This window comes from Scleropages formosus, chromosome 7, assembly GCF_900964775.1.
Source record: "Scleropages formosus chromosome 7, fSclFor1.1, whole genome shotgun sequence".
In the NCBI taxonomy this organism is placed as follows: Eukaryota; Metazoa; Chordata; class Actinopteri; order Osteoglossiformes; family Osteoglossidae; genus Scleropages; species Scleropages formosus.
Window position 1 is genome coordinate 23,573,887 of NC_041812.1, and position 23,716 is coordinate 23,597,602.

Here is a 23,716-nt window from a genome sequence, read left to right on the forward strand (position 1 = left end):
CTGAAGCAAAGCTTAAATCTTGCTCACATACAAATGTGCACAAACCCATCCAAAGTTAATTCAAAATAGTTTTTGGCAGCAGGTGGCGTAGTTTTTAGAGCCACTAGCTGTGGCCTGGGGGTGTGGTGGCGCAGTGGGCTTGACCGGGTCCTGCTCTCTAGTGGGTCTGGGGTTCGAGTCCCGCTTGGGGTGCCTTGTGACAGGCTGGCGTCCTGTCCTGGGTGTGTCTGCTGCCGGATTAGGATCCAGATCCCTGCAACCCCATATGGGACAAGCGCCTCAGATTGTCTGTGGGTGGGTGTGTGTGTGTGTGTGTGTGTGTGTGGGTGGGTGTGGTCTTGAAGGGCCTGGGTTTAAATCCCACTTTCTGCTGTAGTGTCCTTGATCAAAGTGCTTACCCTGATTGATACAATAAACTTTCCCAACTGTATAAATGGGTAAATCATTGTAGACAGCTTAATATTCTAAGTTGCTTTAGAGAAAAACATCAGCTGCATGAATAAAAGTAAATTATATAGTCTTGTCTCAGAACACAAGGGGTTAATAATAATAGTCAGTTTCTTGGCAGCCACACTTTGACTCAGATGATTATAAGAGATAAACTGTACCAATATGAAACATCTGTGCAGCAGGAGAGAAGCACACGGCAGCCGTGTCCTGGAAGCTTCTTTATCAACCTCGGTTTCAGTGTCTTTCGCCTGTGTTTGAAAAGCCGAGACAGCAGAAAGAAGAGCAGCTTGGCCAAAATTATTAAACCTTTCCGAGTGCCTGTGTCTGCTTTGCACAAGCAAAACACATGGTCTCATTAAAAGCTACACTTACAGCACCATCTTTTCCTTACTACAAAATGTGTTATGTAACTTCCTCTTGATGGTTAAAACAGCTGTATCCTACCAAAGCCATCCACCAACCATTAACTAATAATATTTTATGCTTCTCCTGGGGAGTTCAGTCTGGCTTAGGATGACATTGGAAGACAAAAAAGAGAGGCATCGTATGAGATGAAATATAGTAAAAATGAATTGAAAACCTTTTTGCAGATGTGCGAGACACTCAACACTGTGACATGCAACACAGAGATTACACATGTTCACCCTACATGGTTGGTGAAAAACAAAATCAGTCTGTCCCTCTGCTGCAAAGATTGAGCGTCTGGAACGCATATTGTGTTCCTGTTGGAAGACTCTGGGTAGTTACCAGTTAATTCCCCACCCGAAAGACTGAGGGTTTATCACAAAGGCCCATTGTGTTCGCCCTATGAGCCAGGCACATGAGCAAAGCGTGACTTCGGTCGGAACAATGTAAAGAGAGGGTGGGTGGCTGAGCCACACTGCGAAGCCTTTTACACCGCCCTACACCGGCTGCTGCGAGGACGCGGATAAAGCAGGGGCACCGGTTCCCTGCGGCCACCTGGAGCTTAGCACCACGTACGCTCTTGCACAAGCGCATGGCCGCAAATCCATTTGGCCGAGTTTAAAGAGACACCTGGTTAGTTGGTAAAAGGCAGAAAAGGCCCGGCTGTAGGCCATGGTGTCCGTTGTGACACAGGGATTTCCTTCTGCACGCTCTCTGACACACTGCGCTGCACTTGCGGTATGCTGACTTGAAGTTTGAGGTCAGCATGCTTTCTCACTTGACATAGTTGGTGAATTTAACCTGGTGGAACAATAACCAAAAGGAAATTTTATGCAGAGACACAGACGTATCATACATTTACATTTACAGTATTCATTTAGCAGACGCATTTCTCCAAAGCGACATACATCTCAGAGAAATACAATTTGTGCATTACATTAGGTGAAAGAGAGACGTAGTTACAGACACGTGATTCTTAAGTGATCATAAACTAATAAACTGAGTGAATATTTCAGGATTTAGTGTATTTAATGGATTTGGTGTGTCCAGGTTTATGATGTGCATATAGTTTTGGTCGCCTTATCTAGGATTAATGACCTTTTCTTGTTTGGGTCATTAAAGATTGTACTGGGAAACTCAGTGAAAATAGCTGTCTTGTGTGAAAACAGGAATAGTTGTCTTTCACTTGAGTGAAAAAGAAAAATAAAACAAACAGCAATGCGGTTCTGACTCACACATAATAAATAATACATGTGCCTGCTCTGCTTGGAAGGTAGCCATAATTGTATAGTTGTGTAATTTAAATTGAATGGTTGGTCCCAGTCAAAAAAATTATTTCCCTGCATTGTATGGACAGATTTAGATATTTATTTCCCCTTAGAGGAGCACGCAGAACATTGCATCATCTGTTACAGAAGTTTTCTGTTTATTTAGGAAAATATATATTTTTTAGAGATGTGGTTTGAAACAGTGCAGAAAACAGATGTTTCTCATTAGCTACAAAGTAAAGAAATGGGCAAATTTCTGCGTTCACTGGTTGAATGTGTCCAGGAGTCACTGAAGAAATCAGTGTTGTTATGGCATGAAGTGACATGGATGAAAACCATAATTACCCACCCTGCCTTCCAACACCGATCTTAAGCACTGAAATACTGTACAGCATGTGAGATGTGATGTATTTGGCCAGTTGATGTGAGACATGGGGTGCACTGTAGGTTTGTGACATTTCGCTCCTCTGAGCTTCTAACAATGCCTTCACTGTGGAGGCGTGAGGTGTCTTTTGTTCTTGGGGGATGGACAGAGGAGGCACGTTCAAAGCCAGAGTGATTATAGGGGAGCAGGGGGCGGAGAGGTGCCGCAGGCGGAGGGCATCTCACTTATTACCCACAGGTGTGTGCCCCTGCTGAGGCAGTCCTCACGGGAAGCAGCCATATTACCTGTAAGTTAGACCTGCTGGATAACTGTAAATCACCCCCGCTGGGATTTTTGGTGAACGGTTGGTGCTGAAGCATTCCATGTGTTTGTGAGAGTGGCTAAGCAAACTGGAGAGGCCTGCTATTTTTCTCAGTTCTCAGAAGAACGGTCCCTTATATACATGACATATCTTCTCAGCCACAGCAGTCAAAGTATATATTATACAAACTATTAACATCATTAAACAAAACATGCCAAAATGTTGTTATATCTGCTGAACTGAATCTGCTTGCAATATATAAAGAGGCAGAACATTAATAAAGTAACATTACATTTATGTTACAGTACCAGTCAGAAGTTTTGAGTACCCTTGTTGGAAACTAATTTATTCATAATTGACAAATTTTAAATCCAGGCCATTAGTTTGAGTAGTCCTTCATTTGCTTTTTACACACCTTCGATGTGTGTTGCAGGTAGCAACTTGAAGAATGAAGGGACTGCCAAACTAGCTGTAATCCTGATGGAAAGGCATACCTCTGAAATGATAGCTATGATAACTATGCTAGTTAGGATTGCCATAGGCTTGCTAAAGGTCACCAATTCTCGCACCAGAAAAATAGCCCCACGGCATGACCCTGCCACCTACACAATGGACAGCAGGAACCACACAGGCACAATTCATCCATGCACCCTTGCTGCATGCTAAAAATAGTCAACAACTGGACCAAAAGTACCATTTTGACACACTGGTCCAAAAGACCAACATTCATTCCTCAGACATCTATATTCTGTGTTTTCTGACTTATGCAAGTCTGGTTTCAGGCAGATTTAATCAAATGTTTCACTGGTGCTGTATATCACTGGAGAGATTTTGTGCTGCACATCAAAAATTTAGTCATTCCTGAGTACTAAAAAGTTTTTTTCAATGATGCCCGAGTGTCTTGAAGAACGAAATTAAGCGATCATTTACATGAAGTGTATAACTGGAATATATATTTATAACTTGCTCTATGAAACAAGAACCACAATGTATCACTGACTCACTTGTTGTCTTTCATTAGTTATATATCCAATATAATCTCCAAGTTTACTTAGATTTCATGCCGACAACATGTAATGAATGAAAAGCAGCAATTACCCTTACAGTGGGAAAATATGGTTAAATCGCATCTCTTCTCTCAGCTGAGCTTAGTGTACTATTGGATCATTTGGCATATACAGTAAAGCTGTTTCTGACAAATATTGAGGTTTTGTGGCCTAGGAAGCTGAGATGTTTATGTGGGATAATGTAGAACTGTCTCTAATGAATAAGAAAGTCATAATGAATGCAGTGGTATGTTACTGTGAGGAAGAATACAGTGACTAATGTAGGCCACCCAGGATGAAGAGTGGTTTTAGAGGACAGAGCTGAGCGACGCGCTGCCTTTGAGCTCTTATGATTGTGGCCAAGGATACGGCGCGGGAATCCCCAACGCCACTGCTGACTCTCGACTCTCAGTGTCAGAAATGATATCACATCCTTCTTTCCCCTCGCTGTGCAACTTCCTTGCAGAGGCCACAACCTCCTGTCCCGTCACTTTACGAAATGCAGAGTCACATTATCTTGCACGGATGGGTACCTAGCTCTGGAAATTCTTTGCTTCCCTCACAGATTTTCACACACATACATGTACCTCATTGCCAAGTCTTGTTTTTTCAGCTCTCACTGAATTTGTGTGCATGCTCATTTATAGTATTATTATATTATTTATTTTTTTTCATTTAGTTATTGCCAAGACAGCTTACAATTATTTACCTCTTTACACAGCAGGGTAATTTTTATTGTCACAATTTAGAGTACCGCGGGTCCTTTTGATTACAGGGGCATGGGAAGGCTCTAATCACTAGGCCACCTATTCTGTACTTTAAATGTATTTGCTGCAGGCCTCTGTTGCTTAAACGGAGGGCTCCTCAAATCTCAGATTTGAAGGCTGGTGTGTATATGAGTCTCCCAGTCCAAAGTAAAACCTGACAATGTTATGACTATTAATTCAGTGAGAAATGACTCAGTTCAATCAAGTCCTTAATTGTTGAGGCACCATCAATAGCCTGAATAAATTACCAGGCTGACATTAGCGAAGACCAATGATCATCTCAAACTTTGTGGCACTTTCCTGTGTTCTAGGTCTGGGTTCATTTTACTTAGCAACACTCATAACAGTACAGTGAGCTTTTTAAGGTAAACAACATAAGCTGTGCCTTGTTTCCCTCAAACGTCTATAGTCTGCGGGCTCTGGGTGCTCAGGATCATGTGCCACAGTCCACTATTTACCAGGGGATCAGAGCAGAATTTAAACACAAGCTGTGCCATCAGTTACACGGTTGCCAAAATGAAGAGGAAGTGAGGAATAATTTGTTCATGACAGACTTTGAAGGAGAGTTATCATTCACTTTGTCAGCTTAAAAACTTCTCCTCACCTATAATACATCCAAACACGATTTAACTCAATCCACAGAGAAACGGCAACATTGTGCAGTCGACTACTTGCTGATCACCCATGGAAAAAAAATCCTCTCCACTTCTCCTTCATTAGGCTACTTTTAATACTGACAATTGAGAGAGTGTGACTGTGACAAGAGATTAGTGCAATTTTAATCGCTGAAGGACTTTGTGTTGCTGCTGTAGTGCGCTGGTGGTGCGGTCAGGGATGTTTTTACCCTGGGAGCTGCCGAGTGGCAGTAGCAGAAGCCCCTTGTACAGCAATATGCAGAGCGGTGCACATCTACGCATGAATATATATGCTTTCTGCGCTTGGCCCCCAACCGGAGGCCTAATTTGATGATACTTGTAACTGTTCTAAAACGTAATTGGTGTCTGAACACAGCAACAGAAAAAGAAAATCCACTTGTTAAACCATTTTTAATTTTCCCGTGTGCCAAGTGCTTTACATGGGGAAAGGCTTTGATATACTGAGTAGATGGTAAATCCTGTTACTGATTACTCTCCAGCTTCAAGGTGAACCAATTTTCATTCAGTCTCCTGATGGGAAGAATAACATGCTGTGTAATAATTATTAAGGTGTGATTGGGTTCAGGATTTAAATCCCTCTCACTCATGTCTTTGCTGAGACAAGGAAGGGGAAAAAATAGACCAGACGTTTTAATTAAAGCAGCTCATTCATAATGTTTGTGGAAGTACTAATTATGTCCTCCCTGAAGATTAGGTTTCTTGCGAGAGTCTTCCAGATTGCATGTGGAATGATATAAAGTGCCGGCTAAAAGGTAGAACTACTGCCAGTATGGCAGAAATAATGATTATACAGTAAAGGCGGGTAAAGGTCAGTGTAGTGTGTGTGTGTGTGTGTGTGTGTGTGTGTGTGTGTGTGTGTGTGTGTAGCTGCTGCTGGCTGTAAGAATTCAGATTACGTTGTGATTGTATTAAACATTTTTTTGTTTGTTTATTATACTATTCTGTGCATTATTATCCCTGGTAAAATGCTTGGCCTTAAAAGTACCTCATTAAGTAATCTGAATTCACCTTCTGTCTTTCAATGACACTTTGACTTTTAACGGCTGCCCTACAGATGCTCTACTGTGGCTGTCCCTTGTGCTCTCTGTTCCATCACTGGTTAAACTGCAGACTAATGAACCAAATCACCTGACACTGTCTAGTTAATATGGATATCTTTTCACGTGGTCAGACTTTGGATGGCTCAGCTACTTATTAAAACACAGGGACTTGTCCAGATTTAAGTGTAATATGTTCCCCCCATTGACTTCTGGTAAATTCACTACTCATCTCAGTCCAGTGCCTGGAGCAAAGTTTAAACTCTTTATGTTGTTTCTTTGTCTGTTAAGGAAGTAGAGAAAAACTTGCTAGGTTAGTTTTTACACTTTGTTTAGAAGAGATGTGCATTTTAGAGGATGCTTGAGTGAGCCATCCTCATTTGCCTTAAAGAAGCATCTCCAGGTTTTGCCTGATTTTTCTCAAGCCAACATATGAGCTCATTAGACAGTTAAGTAATGTTGCTATGGTGTTCAGACCAAACAGATTTACCCACCTCTGATGCATGCCTTATCCGAAGCTGAACCTTGTCCGTTAGACAATGAAAAATACTAAGTTACGGTGCTAGAGAAAACAAAAATATACATGAATGTCAAAGTACTCTGTTTGACAGCTGTTCTCATAGCATCTTTCTCTGGTCCACATTTCTTCCAAACAAAGATTATTTTTCCTTTCCACAAATCCTTACCTAGATGTTTGAAAATAACTCCGGAAATGTGTGTACAAAAACCAGCACTACAGAGGTATCCAAATAAAAAAATAAATAACTTTTGGATTTTATACATATATAAATAATTATATAAAGGAATTTAGTACTAATATTATCAGTAAGGGCAAAAAGAATTACCACACTAGAAATTTTTCTGTGAAAAGCAAATGATTCATAGCAACTTCTTTTGGCATGTTTTGTAACACGCTGCACTTCCCTGTACTCTGCTGAGCTGACAAATGTTTATATAAGGCACTTTTCAGTTGTAACATGAGACATTGACATAGTATGTTGTTTACTTCTCATCTGTGCTTTGTAACTGACGGAAGAAGTAAAAAAATAAATACGTTTTCAGATTAAGCCGTGGAAGCATTTTGACACATTAGTAGTAGAGATGGCAGTTGAGCTAATGTAAGAAACACTTAGTGCTACCAGTGTTTCCAACTCATAAAGTCTCATAAGCATCATTTAGATTATACAGACAACATTCATTTCTATAAAGAGTGCTCGATGTTTATTAGTCTAGACTATCTCTTACTAAGCACTACTTATTATTTTGCATGGGAATCTGATAGGGGGGCGTGGTGGTGCAGTGGGTTGGACCACAGTCCTGCTCTCCAGTGGGCCTGGGGTTCGAGTCCCGCTTGGGGTGCCTTACGATGGACTGGCGTCCCGTCCTGGGTGTGTCCCCTCCCCCTCCGGCCTTACGCCCTGTGTTGCCGGGTAGGCTCCGGTTCCCCCGCGACCCCCTATGGGACAAGCGGTTCTGAAAATGTGTGTGTGTGTGTGTGAGAATCTGATATAAAACAGTTGACATTCAATTTTATTAACACTACCAACTGTGTCTTGTTCTTCCATAGAAGCTCATATAAGTGCAGTATTTTGCTGAACTTAAAACCCAAGATTTCTGGCTTGGCTCTCAGCACAATGGTGACTCATATTGTTTACTGTTTACATTTTTCTTATATCCCCATCGTCAAGGAGAAATATTGATTTGCTTTCAGTGCTTAGAAATCTTACAATGATTACAAATCCAGTCCAGGTTTTCAGATTTATACAATTCTCACAGCAGAATCGTCATAGTAGGACTAAAGAGCTTAACTAATTGTAACTATCTCTTTTCACTGAGCAAATGCAGTATTATCAAGCTTTCTATGCTTTGGAGGAGCTGAAAAAGCATAGGTCAGACTAAATCTGATTCATTCAAAATATTGAAAAGTTTTAAATCCTGTTCCAGACACACATGCTATACAGTTCTTGATGTCTCTGTTATTGTAAGCTACTCTATCAAAGGAAAAGGACAGTGAACTTTCTCCTCTTTGGACTTTTCTGGACTGCCAAGTAATTCTGCAGACTCCTCAGAAATGATTTACAGGGAGTTATAAATAAGAATTATCATCCTCTGACTTACAATCTGCTTTTGGAGAAAATGGCATAATTACCGACTGTACCTTTAAATTGTACAGCATAGAAAGACAGTCCTTTCAGAATTCAGGTACTGCATTAATTGGAAGAAAAACAAATAGTACGATGCAAACACAAGCCCTCAATAAATAAACAAACACGATAACACTGGTGGAATTCAATTTTACAGAATCAAGCCTGTGTTTTCTAGAACTGGAATTTTTAGCATAGACTCTTGTACGAAGTTATAATTGCAAAGGGGTAAATTAACCTAGCTGAGATTAGTGTTATCGGTTTTCCTGTTCCCGAACCTGTCTTTTTACATGTAATATAATAAATGCTCATGTCAGAAGTCGCTTGAGGCTCACACACAAAAGTACACTCTTGAGCCAGATGTCTCACTTGTATAACAGTCTCTTCAGACCCCTGCGCTTCATGCGGAGGGCAGCAGGGTCCCAAGCTTAGCTGTGCTGGGGTGCTTAATGGATATGCCTCCCTCCCCCCCACATATGGTGGAGCCTGGCTGACTTTGTGCCAGAAGAGCTGTAAACACCCCCTGCTCCTCACATACTGCTGTCAAACAGATCCTATTAGAGCTGCCTCCTCAGGAGCCTTTCCAAAACCACATTAAAGAGCCAGTTTTTCCTGCTCTTTTCATCACGCAGCCAGGCTGAGCAGTGGCTTTCGCTCGGGAGCTCAGCTTGAAAGGAGCAAGTCGCTGCCAGGAAGCTGGCCTGCTTCATGTGTGCACAAGCCTTCGGGTGCGAGGAGAGGACAAGGTGTTGACACTTGCGTCAACTCTCTGTTCCAGTCACGTCTTTGTTTTGGACGTTGCGCTAAATCCCGGGCAGGTAGTTATACAGCTGTTTTGTGGTCATGCTCTCCGACATGCCCCTCGAGACTCTGGATTGCCGTAACAAAATAGCTAGCAACTTAAGTGAAGTTGTTTTTTAGCCTAAGATTCGCTTCTCCCTAATGACGCTGACCCATTGTAACCAGGGAGCACTGTTCACTAGTTTTTCACACGCATTACACACATTGCACATAAATGAAGTCTAAGTTTAAACATGCATCGTTGATGTACTCCAACAGAACAAGTAATTTCTAATGCAGCATTACTGGTGTGTAAGTTATTAAGAACTCATTTTCACTTCTCAAAGAAGTATGTATGTATGCATGTAGATCACAATTTGTGATTATTTGGGTGCATGCAATTTCTGCCTTTAAAGATTATTTTTACATGATGCTGTATTGTTTACCCACATCTGAGACTAACTGAGGCCTAATTCATAAATCCGCTTTCTCATAAAAGCTCAGACAAGTGGAAACACAAGATAACAGTAAGAGAAGAGGCTGTTTTATGTGATTTGTCTAGTCAGCTCGTCTACTTGTGCGCTGCTCCCTCATTGCTAGAGCTGAACACACCTGATGCCTTGAGTCCTCAGATAATGATCAGCCTGTCCTCCTTTGCTTATTGTAGCTGTTGCTTTTGGAAAGCTCCTGATCTCACCTGTCCGAGCCTGAATTTACGAGGAGAGCTGAAAACAATATTAAGGTTTCCACATAGGGCGCCCTGAAGAGATTCTCCTTACTGCACCTATTGCCCAGAGACCTGGGGAACAGCCATTGTTGGGATTTCCTGCTAACAGACCTCTGGGACTGCAACATAATTTCTCATATGTAATATGCTGCAAAAACTAAACTGGAGAATTTTGCACATTGTATATAATAGCGGAGGGGCGCGGTGGCGCAGTGGGTTGGACCGCAGTCCTGCTCTCCGGTGGGTCTGGGGTTCAAGTCCCGCTTGGGGTGCCTTGCGACGGACTGGCGTCCCGTCCTGGGTGTGTCCCCTCCCTCTCTCCAGCCTTACGCCCTGTGTTGCCGGGTAGGCTCCGGTTCCCCGTGACCCCGTATGGGACAAGCGGTTCTGAAAATGTGTGTGTGTGTGTGTGTGTGTGTGTGTATAATAGCAAAAAATAAAAAGTTTAATACTAATTGCACAACTCAATTCACGAGGTACCTTTTAAATATGGCGGCTTGTTTGACTATTGTTGTTGTGATTATTACTTTCCTGGCGACATCTAAGATTATGAAAGAAAAATGTACGTCTAACATATACAGAAAGCAATGCCAGTAAAGCTTTACGACTCTCTGAGATAATTCCCAGTTTTGGAATTTAGCTTTTTTATAAGAAAATATTATCTATTGAAACATAGTGCATAAACATTAGCAAGGCTTTAGGGAAATGAATAACTGAAGACCTGAAAGCCCACTGGGAATATTGCTTCAAAAGTTCTTGATTGATGTTATCATAACTCAATGATCTTCAATGTATTAAACGAGTCAATTGAAACAATATTCATCAGGATTAATCCCAGGATTTGTTAAGTCTACTCACACACCCATATTGACTGATACCACTTGTCCTAATTGGGGGTGCGGTGAACCAGAGCCTAACCCAGCAACACAGGGCGCAAGGCTGGAGGGGGAGGGAACACGCACCCAGGACAGGACACCAGTCTATCACAAGGCACCCCAGGTTGGACTCGAACCCCAGACCTATCAGAGAGCAGGCACAGGGTAAACCCACTGCACTGCTGCACCACGGTGCCACCAAACCCCCCATTAGGTCTACGTAACATTACTATATTATACTGATTATACTGTAAAATAAAATTGAATAATTTTCACACTGGATTTTTCTTTAATTTAAAGCTACTAGAATACCGTAAAGCTTGTGATAGATTTTTAAATTTCATCTTCACACCACTGTAGTAATGCAGTTAGTACGTTGTGCAGGATGTTTGAATTTAGGCCTTGTACTACATAAATTGCATACCTTTACTGTTTAAATTAATCTAATAGAGCAGTCTCTAGTGCTACTATTTTACAGGGTCAAAAGTAACATGATTCACTGCTGTTCAGATAACTTGTGGCTGAAATGGAGTTGAACAGTCACACACACAAATACACAGAAAGCAGGATGTGCTTTATTTTTCTTTTTTATTCTTGGTAGTAAAATCACATTACCGTAATACCGTAACATATCAACCACCCAGAGCATCTTACAATGACTAAACTATCAAAATCGAGATTTGAGAATCGTTGGTGAAACTAGTGCAACATGAAAGGCTTTTTGTTACAACTATGAAATGGAAGAAGACAAAATTGTAGACAGAGGTAGATTTATGTAAATAATGAATTACTTTTCCCCTACATCATCGACAAAAATAGACAACACAATTGTAAAATGTGTTCAGATAAGAAGCTTGGAAATAATAAGAAATTTATGAGTTTTCACTGGATTACTTCACAGTGATTTTTATTGGTTTTCATATTTTACAATTAATTTTTTTCTGACACTAAATGGTGTTTGGGGGGGCGGGTGGCGCAGTGGGTTGTACTGGGTCCTGCTCTCTGGTGGGTCTGGGGTTCGAGTCCTGCTGTGGGTGCCTTGTGGTGGACTGGCGTCCCGTCCTGGGTGTGTCTCCTCCCCTTCCGGCCCTACGCCCTGAGTTACCGGATAGGCTCCGGTTCCCCGCGACCCCGTATGGGACAAGCGGTTTAGAAAATGTGTGTGTGTAAATGGTGTTGTTGCAGTGCAGTTGCCGTCGAGGTTTTAAGACTTGTTTTAATGGTGAATTAAGCAGGCAGGTGAGATTGCACTAGCCACTAATGGAAACAATTTATGACTATTACTGTGATGACATACTGTATTTTTGCATACTGTAAGACGCCGGGAACTACAATTACATAAGTCTTTCCAGTAACTTGAACTTTGCATGATAGTTAAATGTGTCTTGGCTAAGGACAAAGCGATAAGTGAAGTTGGATTGACCATTATACTTCTTTCAAAATAAATATGTAACTAGAGTTTCAAAGGGTTATGTGATGCAGTGAAATCCGAAATATGGCTGTGAGAACACATGATCAAGTCACTACTAATTATTGTACAGTATCAACAGCTGGTCATCGGGGGCACAGGACATAGGGGCCTAACTGCGTTATTGTGAAGGCTTTAGAAGGTGCATTGTAACATTGTGGGGATCTTTCCAGTGGAACTATACATTAAACAAAACAGTCTCATGAGACACAGAATTACATTAATGTTAAATGAACCTTAAATAAAAAATTAACCATAATCCACTTATTGTGCAGTTAAGTGTAAGCATTACTGCAGTTAACTTTCAGTATTACATGTACAAATTTACAAAAATATTTTCGAAATATCAAAAGTTAAAAGACACATTTCTTAGTTGCAAAATGCAATATCCATCTTCATTCATAGGCAGAATGGGCTTCAAATCAGTGTCATTTAAAAATAGTCTTCAAAACAAGAAATAAAGAGTCATTAAAGTGAAACTCGGAGAACAGTTGGGTATAGATGTAATCTTTCTATTTTACTGTAAATAAAGCATAGAGCAAGCAAACTTCTGTTCACAGTTACGTAAATTCACTTATCTCTAGAGCATTGAAAATGCCCATGAAAACCAGAGGTCTCTTTGCATTTACATCATTTTGTGTGATGGCAGTTTGCACCAGACATCATTATTGAATGATGTAACATGACTTCTTGCACTTAAATAAAGGAAATAACAAAAAAAAAAAAAACAATAAAAACTGAACTAATAATGAACAAGTACAGGGATATCGTATAAAAAAACTGCAATATTCATGTGATAAAAATAATAAAAAACTTCATATGCATATGATATTCTCAGTGGTTTTAAGTAAAATATAACTAGGTGCTATTAATTTGGCGTTTTAGCAACATGATTATCTGTCCTTATAAAATCCAGATGGCAATAAAAAACATTACAGAGAACTTTTGCTCTGTGACTTTACAATTTTACTTTGTTCAAGCCTTCCTCGTGGATGACTAATGTCTGACAGTAATTAAAACATAGTGCAGCCAGCAGTGTCATGCCTGGCTGGATGCTGCAAGCTTATTGCTGAACCTTCCCACCACAGAGCAGACAGCGCTTTAGTACAGAGCCATAGGTTGACTCTGTTCAGTGTGCAAGTGGCAATACCTTTGCTTATTCTTTTTATATTGCATGTACTGCGTAGCCTTAATTTGTAGTATGATCAACGTGGGTGACTAATTGCTGTATTACTTATGTCGTTGTGACACCACAGCATCTGAGTTGCTTATGGGACAGCTGGCTTTAGCTTTATTATCAACTATAACATGCCATTAAATACAACATGTGCCAGTTGGTTTAGTTCATAAATAACACTGCAACGTCTCAAGTAATATTTCAACAATTCGCCAGTAATTGTAATACAACGTTAATTCCCCTGCAAGTGTCAGATATACGGTTATCGCCTAATGTACAGATAAAACAGGTCCTGCGATATGATCCTCCTGCAGAACTGTTATGTAAATTCTTTATGACGATGCACAGAACAACAGTGGCTGCTGATATTCAGGAAAAAATCTGGCGACCCCTGGTCCAAAATTGGTGGAACCGCCCCATTTGTAGCATCACAGCGATGGCATGCTGTTGGTTACATGGAAAAGAATATGTTTATCGTTTAATATTCAATCACCAGGAAATGCAGCAGAAGGCCTTCCGATGATCATAACCCATTAGAAGATCTGCTAAGTACCTGGGAGAAACTGTCAGGACTGGCCAAGGACATGTCAGGGTAACTAAACTGCAAGCCCGACTCCCACACTACTGGATATGCCAGCTCTAGGTTCGGCTCCACGACCTTTGGCAGCAACCGGCTCCAGTGCATCACTTGCTTTCTTAGCCATTATTAATAGATTGACAGGTCTTTCTTGTTTGGTGGTATATTTAATGTCTTTTCAATTATTTTCTGCTGTTATTAATGCCATTGTAGTGAAGCAAGGGAAGGGCTGCCTTCTCGTTACTGATGCTACAGTAGTTGTGTCTAGAGGGATGTGCTCCACTCATTTCTCCAGTGCTCTTTTTTCACCTTGGTACAAGCCATTTAAACATCATACATGTGTCTTCTACCTCTACTGTCTGCACATTTAAATTATGCTTTTCCCATGTAATACACACACAATGTCTACAACTGCTTGTCCCAAGTGGGGTCACGGCAAGCCGGAGCCTAACCCGGCAACACAGGGCACAGCACCGAAGGGGAAGGGGTCACATCCCAGACGGGACCCCAGTCAGCTGCAGGACACCACAGAGCAGGCCCTGGCCAAACCCACTGCAACACCGCACCCCTCTCCCGTATAATAACCAGTGATAATATACATGAAATTTAACTGATGCTTTTCTCCAAAGCGGCTTACAGTGTTAAACTACTTACAATTATTCACCCATTTATGCAGCTGGGTAATTTTTTACTGGAGAAATCTAGGGTAAGTACCTTGTTTAAGGGTATTATAGCTAAAGGTGGGAATTGAGCATGCAACTTTTGGGTCAAAAGGCAGCAGTGCTAACTGCTGCACTACTAGTTGTTTTAATACTGAAAACTAATCAGAATATGAGTTATTTAATCTCTATCCCTGCGTACTAATCATTTGGCCTGATTCAGGTAACTAATACAGAAAATTGAAGGAAAAAATGATACTTCTGTGTACTTGGTGAGAGCTGGTTCTCAGTGGTTCTTGTTTATAACGTAATACACATATTTTTGCAGGACAAGAAATGTTAAATTGTGAAACTCTTAAGTTATCTCTCAGCCTTGCACTAGATAAATTAATAACAGATAAACAAGAAACTGATGTTCTGCCAGTTTCTGAGCAGGAAAATTTAAAATAAATTATTTTAGAGTCACTGCTATCTTATTAGTTTGTCCACTGCATGTAAACAGTTGATCCTAAATTTCTGAAAAACAGCCTACATACAAGTCTGAAAATGTGTCATTATTTAATAATTTCCATTATGTCTTTGCCCAGTGTAACTATTAATGTCAGATAATTGATTTTACGTTGATTTACCCACTTATACAACTGGGTATTCTTACTGGAGCATTTAAGGTAGTAAGTGCCTTCATCAAGGCAAGGGTACTAGAGCAGGAGGGGATTCGAATCTACAACCTTGGCTTGAGATTACAAAACAATTACCTTCTGTTATTGCATATACTGCCATGAACGAGTTATTTCTATTTTTTTACGCAACTTGGCGACTGCAAGTAAAGGTAAAATTCGAACTCACCACAGTAAGTATTACCAGACTGACAGCACGCACGCAGGACGAATCCGCGCTTTCATTTCAATAGCGAAATCGTGAGCTCGGGCTTCCAAAAGGTGGCGCTGTTGAGTTTTCCAAGCGGCTCGCGGCCGCAGCGCAGCTCAGCCTTCTTCCGAAAGCGGTGCGCTTACAGCTACTTCATACTGTACACATTTCGACGTTAATATTTTTACTGCTCTTGATTTTGCGGCGAACAAACGAGAACCGCGTCGACGTGTCCTTGTCAGACTTTTTTTTTTTTTTTTTTACACAAATTTACACAAAAAGGAAATCTTCTAAATGAAGAGTCCCAAAACAAAACGTACAGTATATGGTTGTTTCCAGTGAAAGTATTGCATATTATTGAAACCGTAGTTAATAGGAAGTTGAATGTTTCGATGTAAATGTGCAATAAACTAACTCGCAACAGACAGAGCCTAAACAGCAGCAGGTATGCAGGAGCTGGTAGTGCAGGTAATATGATAAACTCGTTTACATTAATATCCCGTCGGATACTGTACGAAGCAATTGGGGGGGGGGGGCGGTTGAAACGAACTAAACTGTGGCTCGAAACGGTTAAAGCGGAGAGCTCCAGCTGACAGTCAGCTGACGGCTCCTGACAGTTGAGCAAACTTTTTGTTTCTCCGCCATTATGCTAATTGGCTCGCGGGCCACGCGGAGCCCCATTGGCTGGGACTCTCGCTCAATTCGTCGTTTCGAACCTGACGTCAGGGCGCCTATAAAACTCTGCAATGCTTTTAAAACTCATCTGCTGGGGAACCTTTAAAATTCTTACAAGAAGCATAAGGTGTGTTTTTTTCTTACCAAGCTGTCTTTTGTTTCTTCCTTAAAAAGCAGCTCATCTGCTGAGACCCGCTCCGAAACATGTTTGCCGTTGTCATTATTTTTCAAAAAGCCACGAAGTGTTAGGTGTTTGATGCAGGAGCGGTGGCAGTGAGAGGCACAGAAGCGCGAGAGGAGAGCTGCACGCGCCGTGCGCTGCGCCTGTACTGCAGCATCTGCAAAGGACAAGTGATAATTTAGAAAAACTAAAAAACTCACCACTGCAAAGAGAAAAGCAGTATCTCCGTTTTTTTTTTTTTCCTTCTTCTTTGATTTCTTTTTCTTTTTTTTTTTTTGTTGACAATAAACATTAAGAGTTCAAGCTGGCGCACACTCTTCCAAACCAGAACAGTTTGACAGCTGCTCTTCACCCCCTTTGGAGGACTGTCAACAGCAAAAGGATGGCATCAGAACTGGCAATGAGCAGCTCCGACCTGCCCACCAGTCCCCTGGCCATGGAATATGTTAATGACTTCGATCTGATGAAGTTTGAAGTGAAAAAGGAGCCGGTGGAGCCCGATCGCAGCATCAGCCAGTGCAGCCGCCTGATCGCCGGGGGATCCCTGTCTTCCACGCCGATGAGCACGCCCTGCAGTTCGGTGCCTCCCTCCCCGAGCTTCTCGGCGCCCAGCCCGGGCTCCGGCAGCGAGCAGAAGGCGCACCTGGAGGATTTCTACTGGATGAGCGGCTACCAGCAGCAGCTCAACCCGGAGTCGCTGGGCTTCAGCCCCGAAGACGCCGTGGAGGCGCTCATCAACAGCACCCACCAGCTGCAGAGCTTCGACGGCTATGCCAGAGGGCAGCAGTTCGCCGGCGCGGCCGGGACAGGGGCCACCGCGCCCGGGGAGGAGATGGGGTCTGCCGCCGCCGTGGTGTCCGCAGTGATCGCGGCCGCCGCCGCCCAGAACGGGACTCCGCACCACCACCACCACCACCACCATCACCACCACGCCGGCGCTCACCACCCGGCGCCAGGCGGCCCCTCGAGCGGCGGCGCGGTGGGAAGCCACCCGCACACGCGCGTGGACGAGCGCTTCTCGGACGAGCAGCTCGTCACCATGTCCGTGCGCGAGCTGAACCGGCAGCTGCGGGGGGTCAGCAAGGAAGAGGTGATCCGGCTCAAACAGAAGCGGAGGACACTGAAAAACCGCGGCTACGCGCAGTCGTGCCGCTACAAGCGCGTGCAGCAGCGGCACGTCCTGGAGAGCGAGAAGAGCCAGCTGCTGCAGCAGGTGGAGCACCTCAAGCAGGAGATCGCGCGGCTGGCGCGCGAGCGCGACGCCTACAAGGAGAAGTACGAGAAGCTCGTGAGCAGCGGCTTCCGCGAGAACGGCTCGAGCAGCGACAACAACCCGTCCTCGCCGGAGTTCTTCATGTGAGTGCCAGCCAGGGGCAAACAAAAACAGTAGAACAGAAACGGGAAAACAAGAAGGCGAGCCTTTTGTGGGGCCCCTTTGCCAAAAAAAAAGGTCCTGCTCCGTAGCCGCTTTTTGTTTGTGGCTTCATAGAGCGGCAGAGAAGTTTCACAACTTTTTTTTTTTTTTTCCCTCGTTTTCTTTTTATAATTGATTTCGACTTAGTGTGAGAATCGGGGTTTGCTCAGTCCTTCCCGGTTTAACATTTTCCTTGAGTTTTTTTTTTTTTTTTTTTTTTTTTCTCCCTTCTTTTTTTTTTTTTTGCTGTGTTCTTCAGTGTGGAGATGATGATGTCTTTGAAACCTGCCATCAGTTTTGTGTTGCTGAACTTGCGGCAAGTATTAGAATTTATGTAACAATTACGTTTTACCTTCGTGACAGCTTTCCGTTTGTATGAAAATGTAGATAGAACACAGTTTGAAATATTTACACACACACACACACACGAGTTCTTTTCTGTGTGTGTCTGTGCGTTCATATGTGTGTATATCCCGTGACCGTTTTTATACTTCACTCTGCTTGAACGTGTAAGTATTAATTTGCAGAACCACCAGTTGTCAGAACTCAGCTTCTTTAGTAAGTTTTCAGGCTACTTTTTATAGAATGCCAGATGGACAGCACTGAGCCTTCCATTTTTACCCCATTCTCAGCTCATGCATTACAATTTGTTCTTTTTACTTTTCGCTGAACGTTGACTGCAAGAGTTCGGGATAATTACATCCATTATTTGTTCTTTTTTTCTTTTCTTTTTTTTTTGGTAAAGGGCTAAATATTATTGTACAACCCTGCATGCTGGACATGTACGGTTTTTTTTATTATTATTTTGTTGGTTTTTTTTTTTTTTTTTTTTCTCTTTTGTGCTTGAACATGAACTTTCATTCATACCTTAATTTTAGTACCTCCTTATCACTTTTTTGGGTTTGGAACAAAAAAGTGAGAAGGACACCCTGTGCCACCAGCTCCTGCATCTGCTTCCTTACAGGACCCGATACCCAGTTGTACACCGTCGAGACTCTCAGTCAGTGTATCATAATAACGCACCTCCTGAAAGATCTCAGTGTGGATTCAGAGTGTTGAAGAAGGAGAGGACTTAACATCACGCTGCAACCTTTCCCACTTCGGGACTTAACACTTTGTACGGCTTAAGCGCTTTTATTTCATGAATCCATACCCTTGTGCGTTGGGTACATCTTGAATGCAATGGAATCTTTGAATACAATTAAGAAAGATTTTTAGATTTATAGTCTGAAATCTGGAAGCCTGAACAGTAGTTCATGTGCTACAGGTTGATTTTCAAAGACATGAGAGTGAAGAATTAGGCGACCCTGCACTAAACTGATTTATTTGATTTCTTTTTCCTGTTTCATATGCTGATGGCAGAAGAGGTAATTTGTAAAATATACTGTTTTTTAATACCCTAGAGCTCTTTTATACTATGTCTTGCATTTGAAAGCAAAAGGCAAAAGTTTGACAGATGTAGCCTAGCTCTTGTTATACAGCTGACTGCATTTAAGCCAAAGTATTTAAATATAATTTTACCTAACGGCCATGCATTTTGAAATATAATTATGTTGGATTCAATTGCACTAAAACATCCTGAAATCATATGATACATAATGGAAAACTTTTAGATAATTAATATATGGATATAGATAAAATGAAATATGCATGACATTGCTGGACACTTAAATTATGGTACAGTATTTTGTGTTGTGTTATCATGCAGGACTAATTGTTTTGGGGACGAGAAACCAAGGCAATAATGGTAATACAGTATAACAAGTAATGTCTGGACATTGATAAATTTCAGGGATTTATACCCTGCTCGGGAAGAAAATATCATTTATCAATATAATAAAATAAAAATGTTAATGTTCTCTTTATATATATTTTGCTGTGCAAAAAATTTTACTTACTAACCGTATGTGATGTTCATATGTGATCACTTTCATTTCATACATTTAAACCATATTCAATAAATAATACATTACAATTTCGGCTTCATCTAATTGTTTTTTTTTTTTAAGAGCATGTACAAAAACGTGTTTAGTTGAGTAGATGCAGCTTGAAAACACCAAGATAATCTAATAAGGACTACTGGCATGTCTGTCATACCATGTTTATTTCGTTTGTGAAGCCAGTTATAAACGTTGTTTTCTGTTTATTTTTCCCACATTTTTCAGATCACCTGTTGAGAAAACGAACATTTAAAAGTTAATAGAAGACGTAATTTATATACATTTATGCATGCATAGATCATGTATATACGTTTGTAGTTCAATCACAGACGTGTTTCTTAGCGTCACATAGAAAATAAATTGAATAAACACCTTTTTTTCCGTTAGAGTCACGTGTGGCGCGTTAGATTTGGAGAAGTGCATGTGTCTGAAATGCAGGATGAAATAATATGATTTATTGCACGTCACAGAGGATCCGATTTCACGGTCACGTTTAATACGTCCAATCGACTGGGTGTCAACATTTTATTTAAACTATATAATGGGGCGTGTTCCTTTTTTTCAAATAACGAAAGTAACATAACGTATCATATGATCTACCAGAAAAACTTTGTAAATTTAGTCTAAGTAATAAATGATGGAGCAGTAAGTTGCGTATTTAACCTTTAACAAAAAGTATTTGCCATACGATGTTTCTAAATTTGTTCAGCCGAATCGATGCTAAATTTAGCTGTTTTATGAAATCCGTTTTTTCATCCTTCCTATCAATGTTTTTACCAGAAAGGAAATATTAAATAATCTCCTACACATTAGGTGCCGGTTAATCCACATCTAGTTCTTATTATTTTTATAGAGTTCAAAGTAATTGGTTTGTGGAATTAACTTAAGCAATATTTTCCAATGTGACTGCATTCTCACCATGTCTGTGAACGTGCATTATTATTCATGTCCGTAAATTGTTCTCGTTTTCATTTGTTCAGCTACGTTTGACATGTGGTAACTCAGGCTGAACTGATGTTGCTGGGGGTCTTTCTCAGTGACCTCTGCAGAGCAGCATGAAGATGCTGTCCTCTTCAGCGTGTCTCTGATCTGATGATGGAGTCAATCTCAGAGCAGAAATGTCCATGGACCTTCTTGCCGACTAGGATCTTCTGACACTTGTTTGTTGAAGCTGGGATCTTTATTGTAAACGTCTTACCAATTTAGTAGAAAAGCAGCCTACACACAAATGGAAGTCATTAGAAAGGAAGTGACATGGGTTTTCATTACACATCTGTGTCATCATCAACTACTAAAATTCATTTTTGAAAGCTTCTGTGACTTGCATGACATGCTCATCAGAGAAACTTTCACTACATTTGAGGCATTCTCCCACTTACAGAAGCTCAGATGTGTTTTAGAACACATGTTCAAGCTGTCAGGAGGTTTTCATTGCTCCTTTTATGCCTTGTTGGAGATCCATGCCTTTTTACTCTCCCTTTACCTTGTCTCTGTTCCACATGGACAGTATACTCATGAAGACTTGATTTACAGTGACATATTTACTCAGAATTGCTCTCTTGCCACTGGGCTCTGGCACGCTTCGCTAAGAGTTGTTCTGTACGGGCAGGATATGGGATTGAGGCGTGTAGAAGTTATCAGGCGGCCATCGCGAGCTGTCGGGACTGGAGTTATTTTCATAATGGCAACAGTTTTGCACAGATGGTAACGGAAGTGAATCTGAGTCAAAGAAGCTCGGAGTTTCACCAGGCAAGTGTGTCTCTTTGATTTGCAGCTACTATGTGCCACAGTGGCTGTATATTTGGCTAACCCTTTGTGACAGGCACACACCAGCTACGCGTAAAACCTATTACCCCTTACCTGGTTTGCGGTTACACACACGAAAATGAAGGAAATTGCTCCCCATCTCCATTTTCCTATGCAGTTATTCTTGTAATTGTCAAAGTGCAGTAAGCTATTGTTGCAAAATGTGACTTAATCATTTTCCGCCACCAAGGAAACGACGACTAGAAAGAAATCTCCATTAATTATAAATGTATTGAATATTTATAATTTTTGCCATTGAATGAATTTTTAACATTTTGAACATTTCTCTTGGCTAGAAGAGAACGAATCACTAATAAACAACGAGTGCCACAATATTTTGAGACAGCTCTCCCTCAGATTGTTACAGTTTAAAGAAAGAATGTATATTGTGCCTTGACCCCCAACTCAGTTTTTTTTTTTTTTTTTTTTCGCTGCATTGTTTTCTGTTTATTTCGAGAAGAAGCAAACTGGTAAAAAAGAGAAGCACCTGTACCGTGGACTATGCTAAATACCGTACATGCAAATACAGTGCTGTGCAGAGGAGGCCAAAGAACACACCGTAGAAAAGAGAGGTGATTGCTGAGCTGAGGATGTCCACAGAAGGTGTGGAGGCGCCCTTTCATTGAGCTGCAGCTACGGAGCTCGGGACTCGAGCTGCGTCACTCTCACCCACGGCAGCCTGGTTCCTCACGTCACCATCAATGGAAAAATGTAACCGCTTGGAAGGAAGTGCGCGTTTTACTTCGTCGGTTTGCACTATGTTCCTTCTGCAGGCCTCGGTGTCTCGCTGCACATGGCGTTCCACAGCCAGAGGCAGACTGAGCGACGTGTTCGTACAATCACGAGCGGGAAGGCTGAGGGTGTGAGGAATAGCACTGCAATAAGGGTCAACTCAGAGGCGGCATCTCTTCTTTGCAGTCTGATGCTTTGCAGCGATTTTAAAAGTTTTGTTAATTTGTTTGTTATTTGTTAATTCTGATTTTTGTTTTTGTCTAGGAATGAAGTAGTTTGACTTGCAGTGGTATCGCTGCTTTGTCTATGATTTCCTCAGCAATGTCGATGTGTCAAAGATGTTAAGGCACAAATTTGGGCCGTGCAGCTGGGCATTTACTCCCCATTTGCACATAGCTGATTAAAACTCTTACATTTAAACAGACAACCAGCATCTGGGACTTCAACATTCATCAAGCAACTTCATGAAAAAAGCATATTTTTAGCTTTTGCCTGATTGTGAATATCTACATCAAGTCAATATTATTATACGGAACTATTAAATGGGTGTAGGAAAGACTGTATTCCACAGGAAATAGGCTGAAGCGCAGAAATTCGGAAGATGATATTCAGAATTACAGTTTGGATTATCATGTGCTTAAATAGAGTCATTTGATGTCATACTAAATTCCCGAAAGGAATTCAGAGCCACATGGCTCTGTTCCTGGAGCTTCCCACAACTAAGACCTGTGGCATTTATTTGAAAATCGAATAATTTAACTCCTCTCTCTGGCTGATGCTAGGGTAGCACTGTGGTTTTTAAGATGCTTTCTTGTACTCGATACCTTATTTTTCACTTTCCACATCTTAAATTATATTCTTTTTATTGTTCTTCCTTTTTTCATTCTAAAATGAAATAAAAATACACCTTTTTTTCTTCGAAGATTGATATTTAAAGCAAAGGTATGCTTTGCCTTTGTAAATCGCATATGTGAAAAGTTCATATTTATTGATTTAGCAAGGATAACAGTTATTTTGTTTAAGATGATTATATAACACACATAGCAAACAAACTTTTAACATCATTGGCATCATGTAACAAAAATTTCTGACAGATACCCTAACTGCTAGCACATATTTTTGTGTTTATTTTTTTAACAAAGGAAGGGTGGATGATGTGCCATTAGAATCGTCCAGGCCTAGAAAATTGGCCGAGTCAGTGCGTGGTGTGTGCTGGACCAGACCCTTGGCTCTGCCTCACCTGGCTCTCTCCGCAGAGTCGGTGACCTCCCTGCCCAACAAAGTGACCCGCGGGACCCCCAACACCTCGCTCATGTGCCTTCTCCTTGGAAAGTGGCAGAGTTCCCCATAGTGATGTCGCATCAGGCACCTGTCTGCTG

General features: G+C 41.4%; 1 protein-coding gene across 1 annotated transcript in view; it reads left to right on the forward strand.

The window, feature by feature from the left end:
• Positions 1–16,363: 16,363 nt before the first annotated feature.
• Positions 16,364–23,716, forward strand: part of LOC114910915 (transcription factor Maf-like) — an 89,595-nt gene continuing 82,242 nt past the window's right edge. Inside the window, exon 1 of the mRNA XM_029253304.1 lies at positions 16,364–17,801. Coding sequence (XP_029109137.1) covers positions 16,828–17,801 — 974 coding nt within the window. The 5' untranslated portion in view covers positions 16,364–16,827. The remainder of the gene's footprint in view (positions 17,802–23,716) is intronic.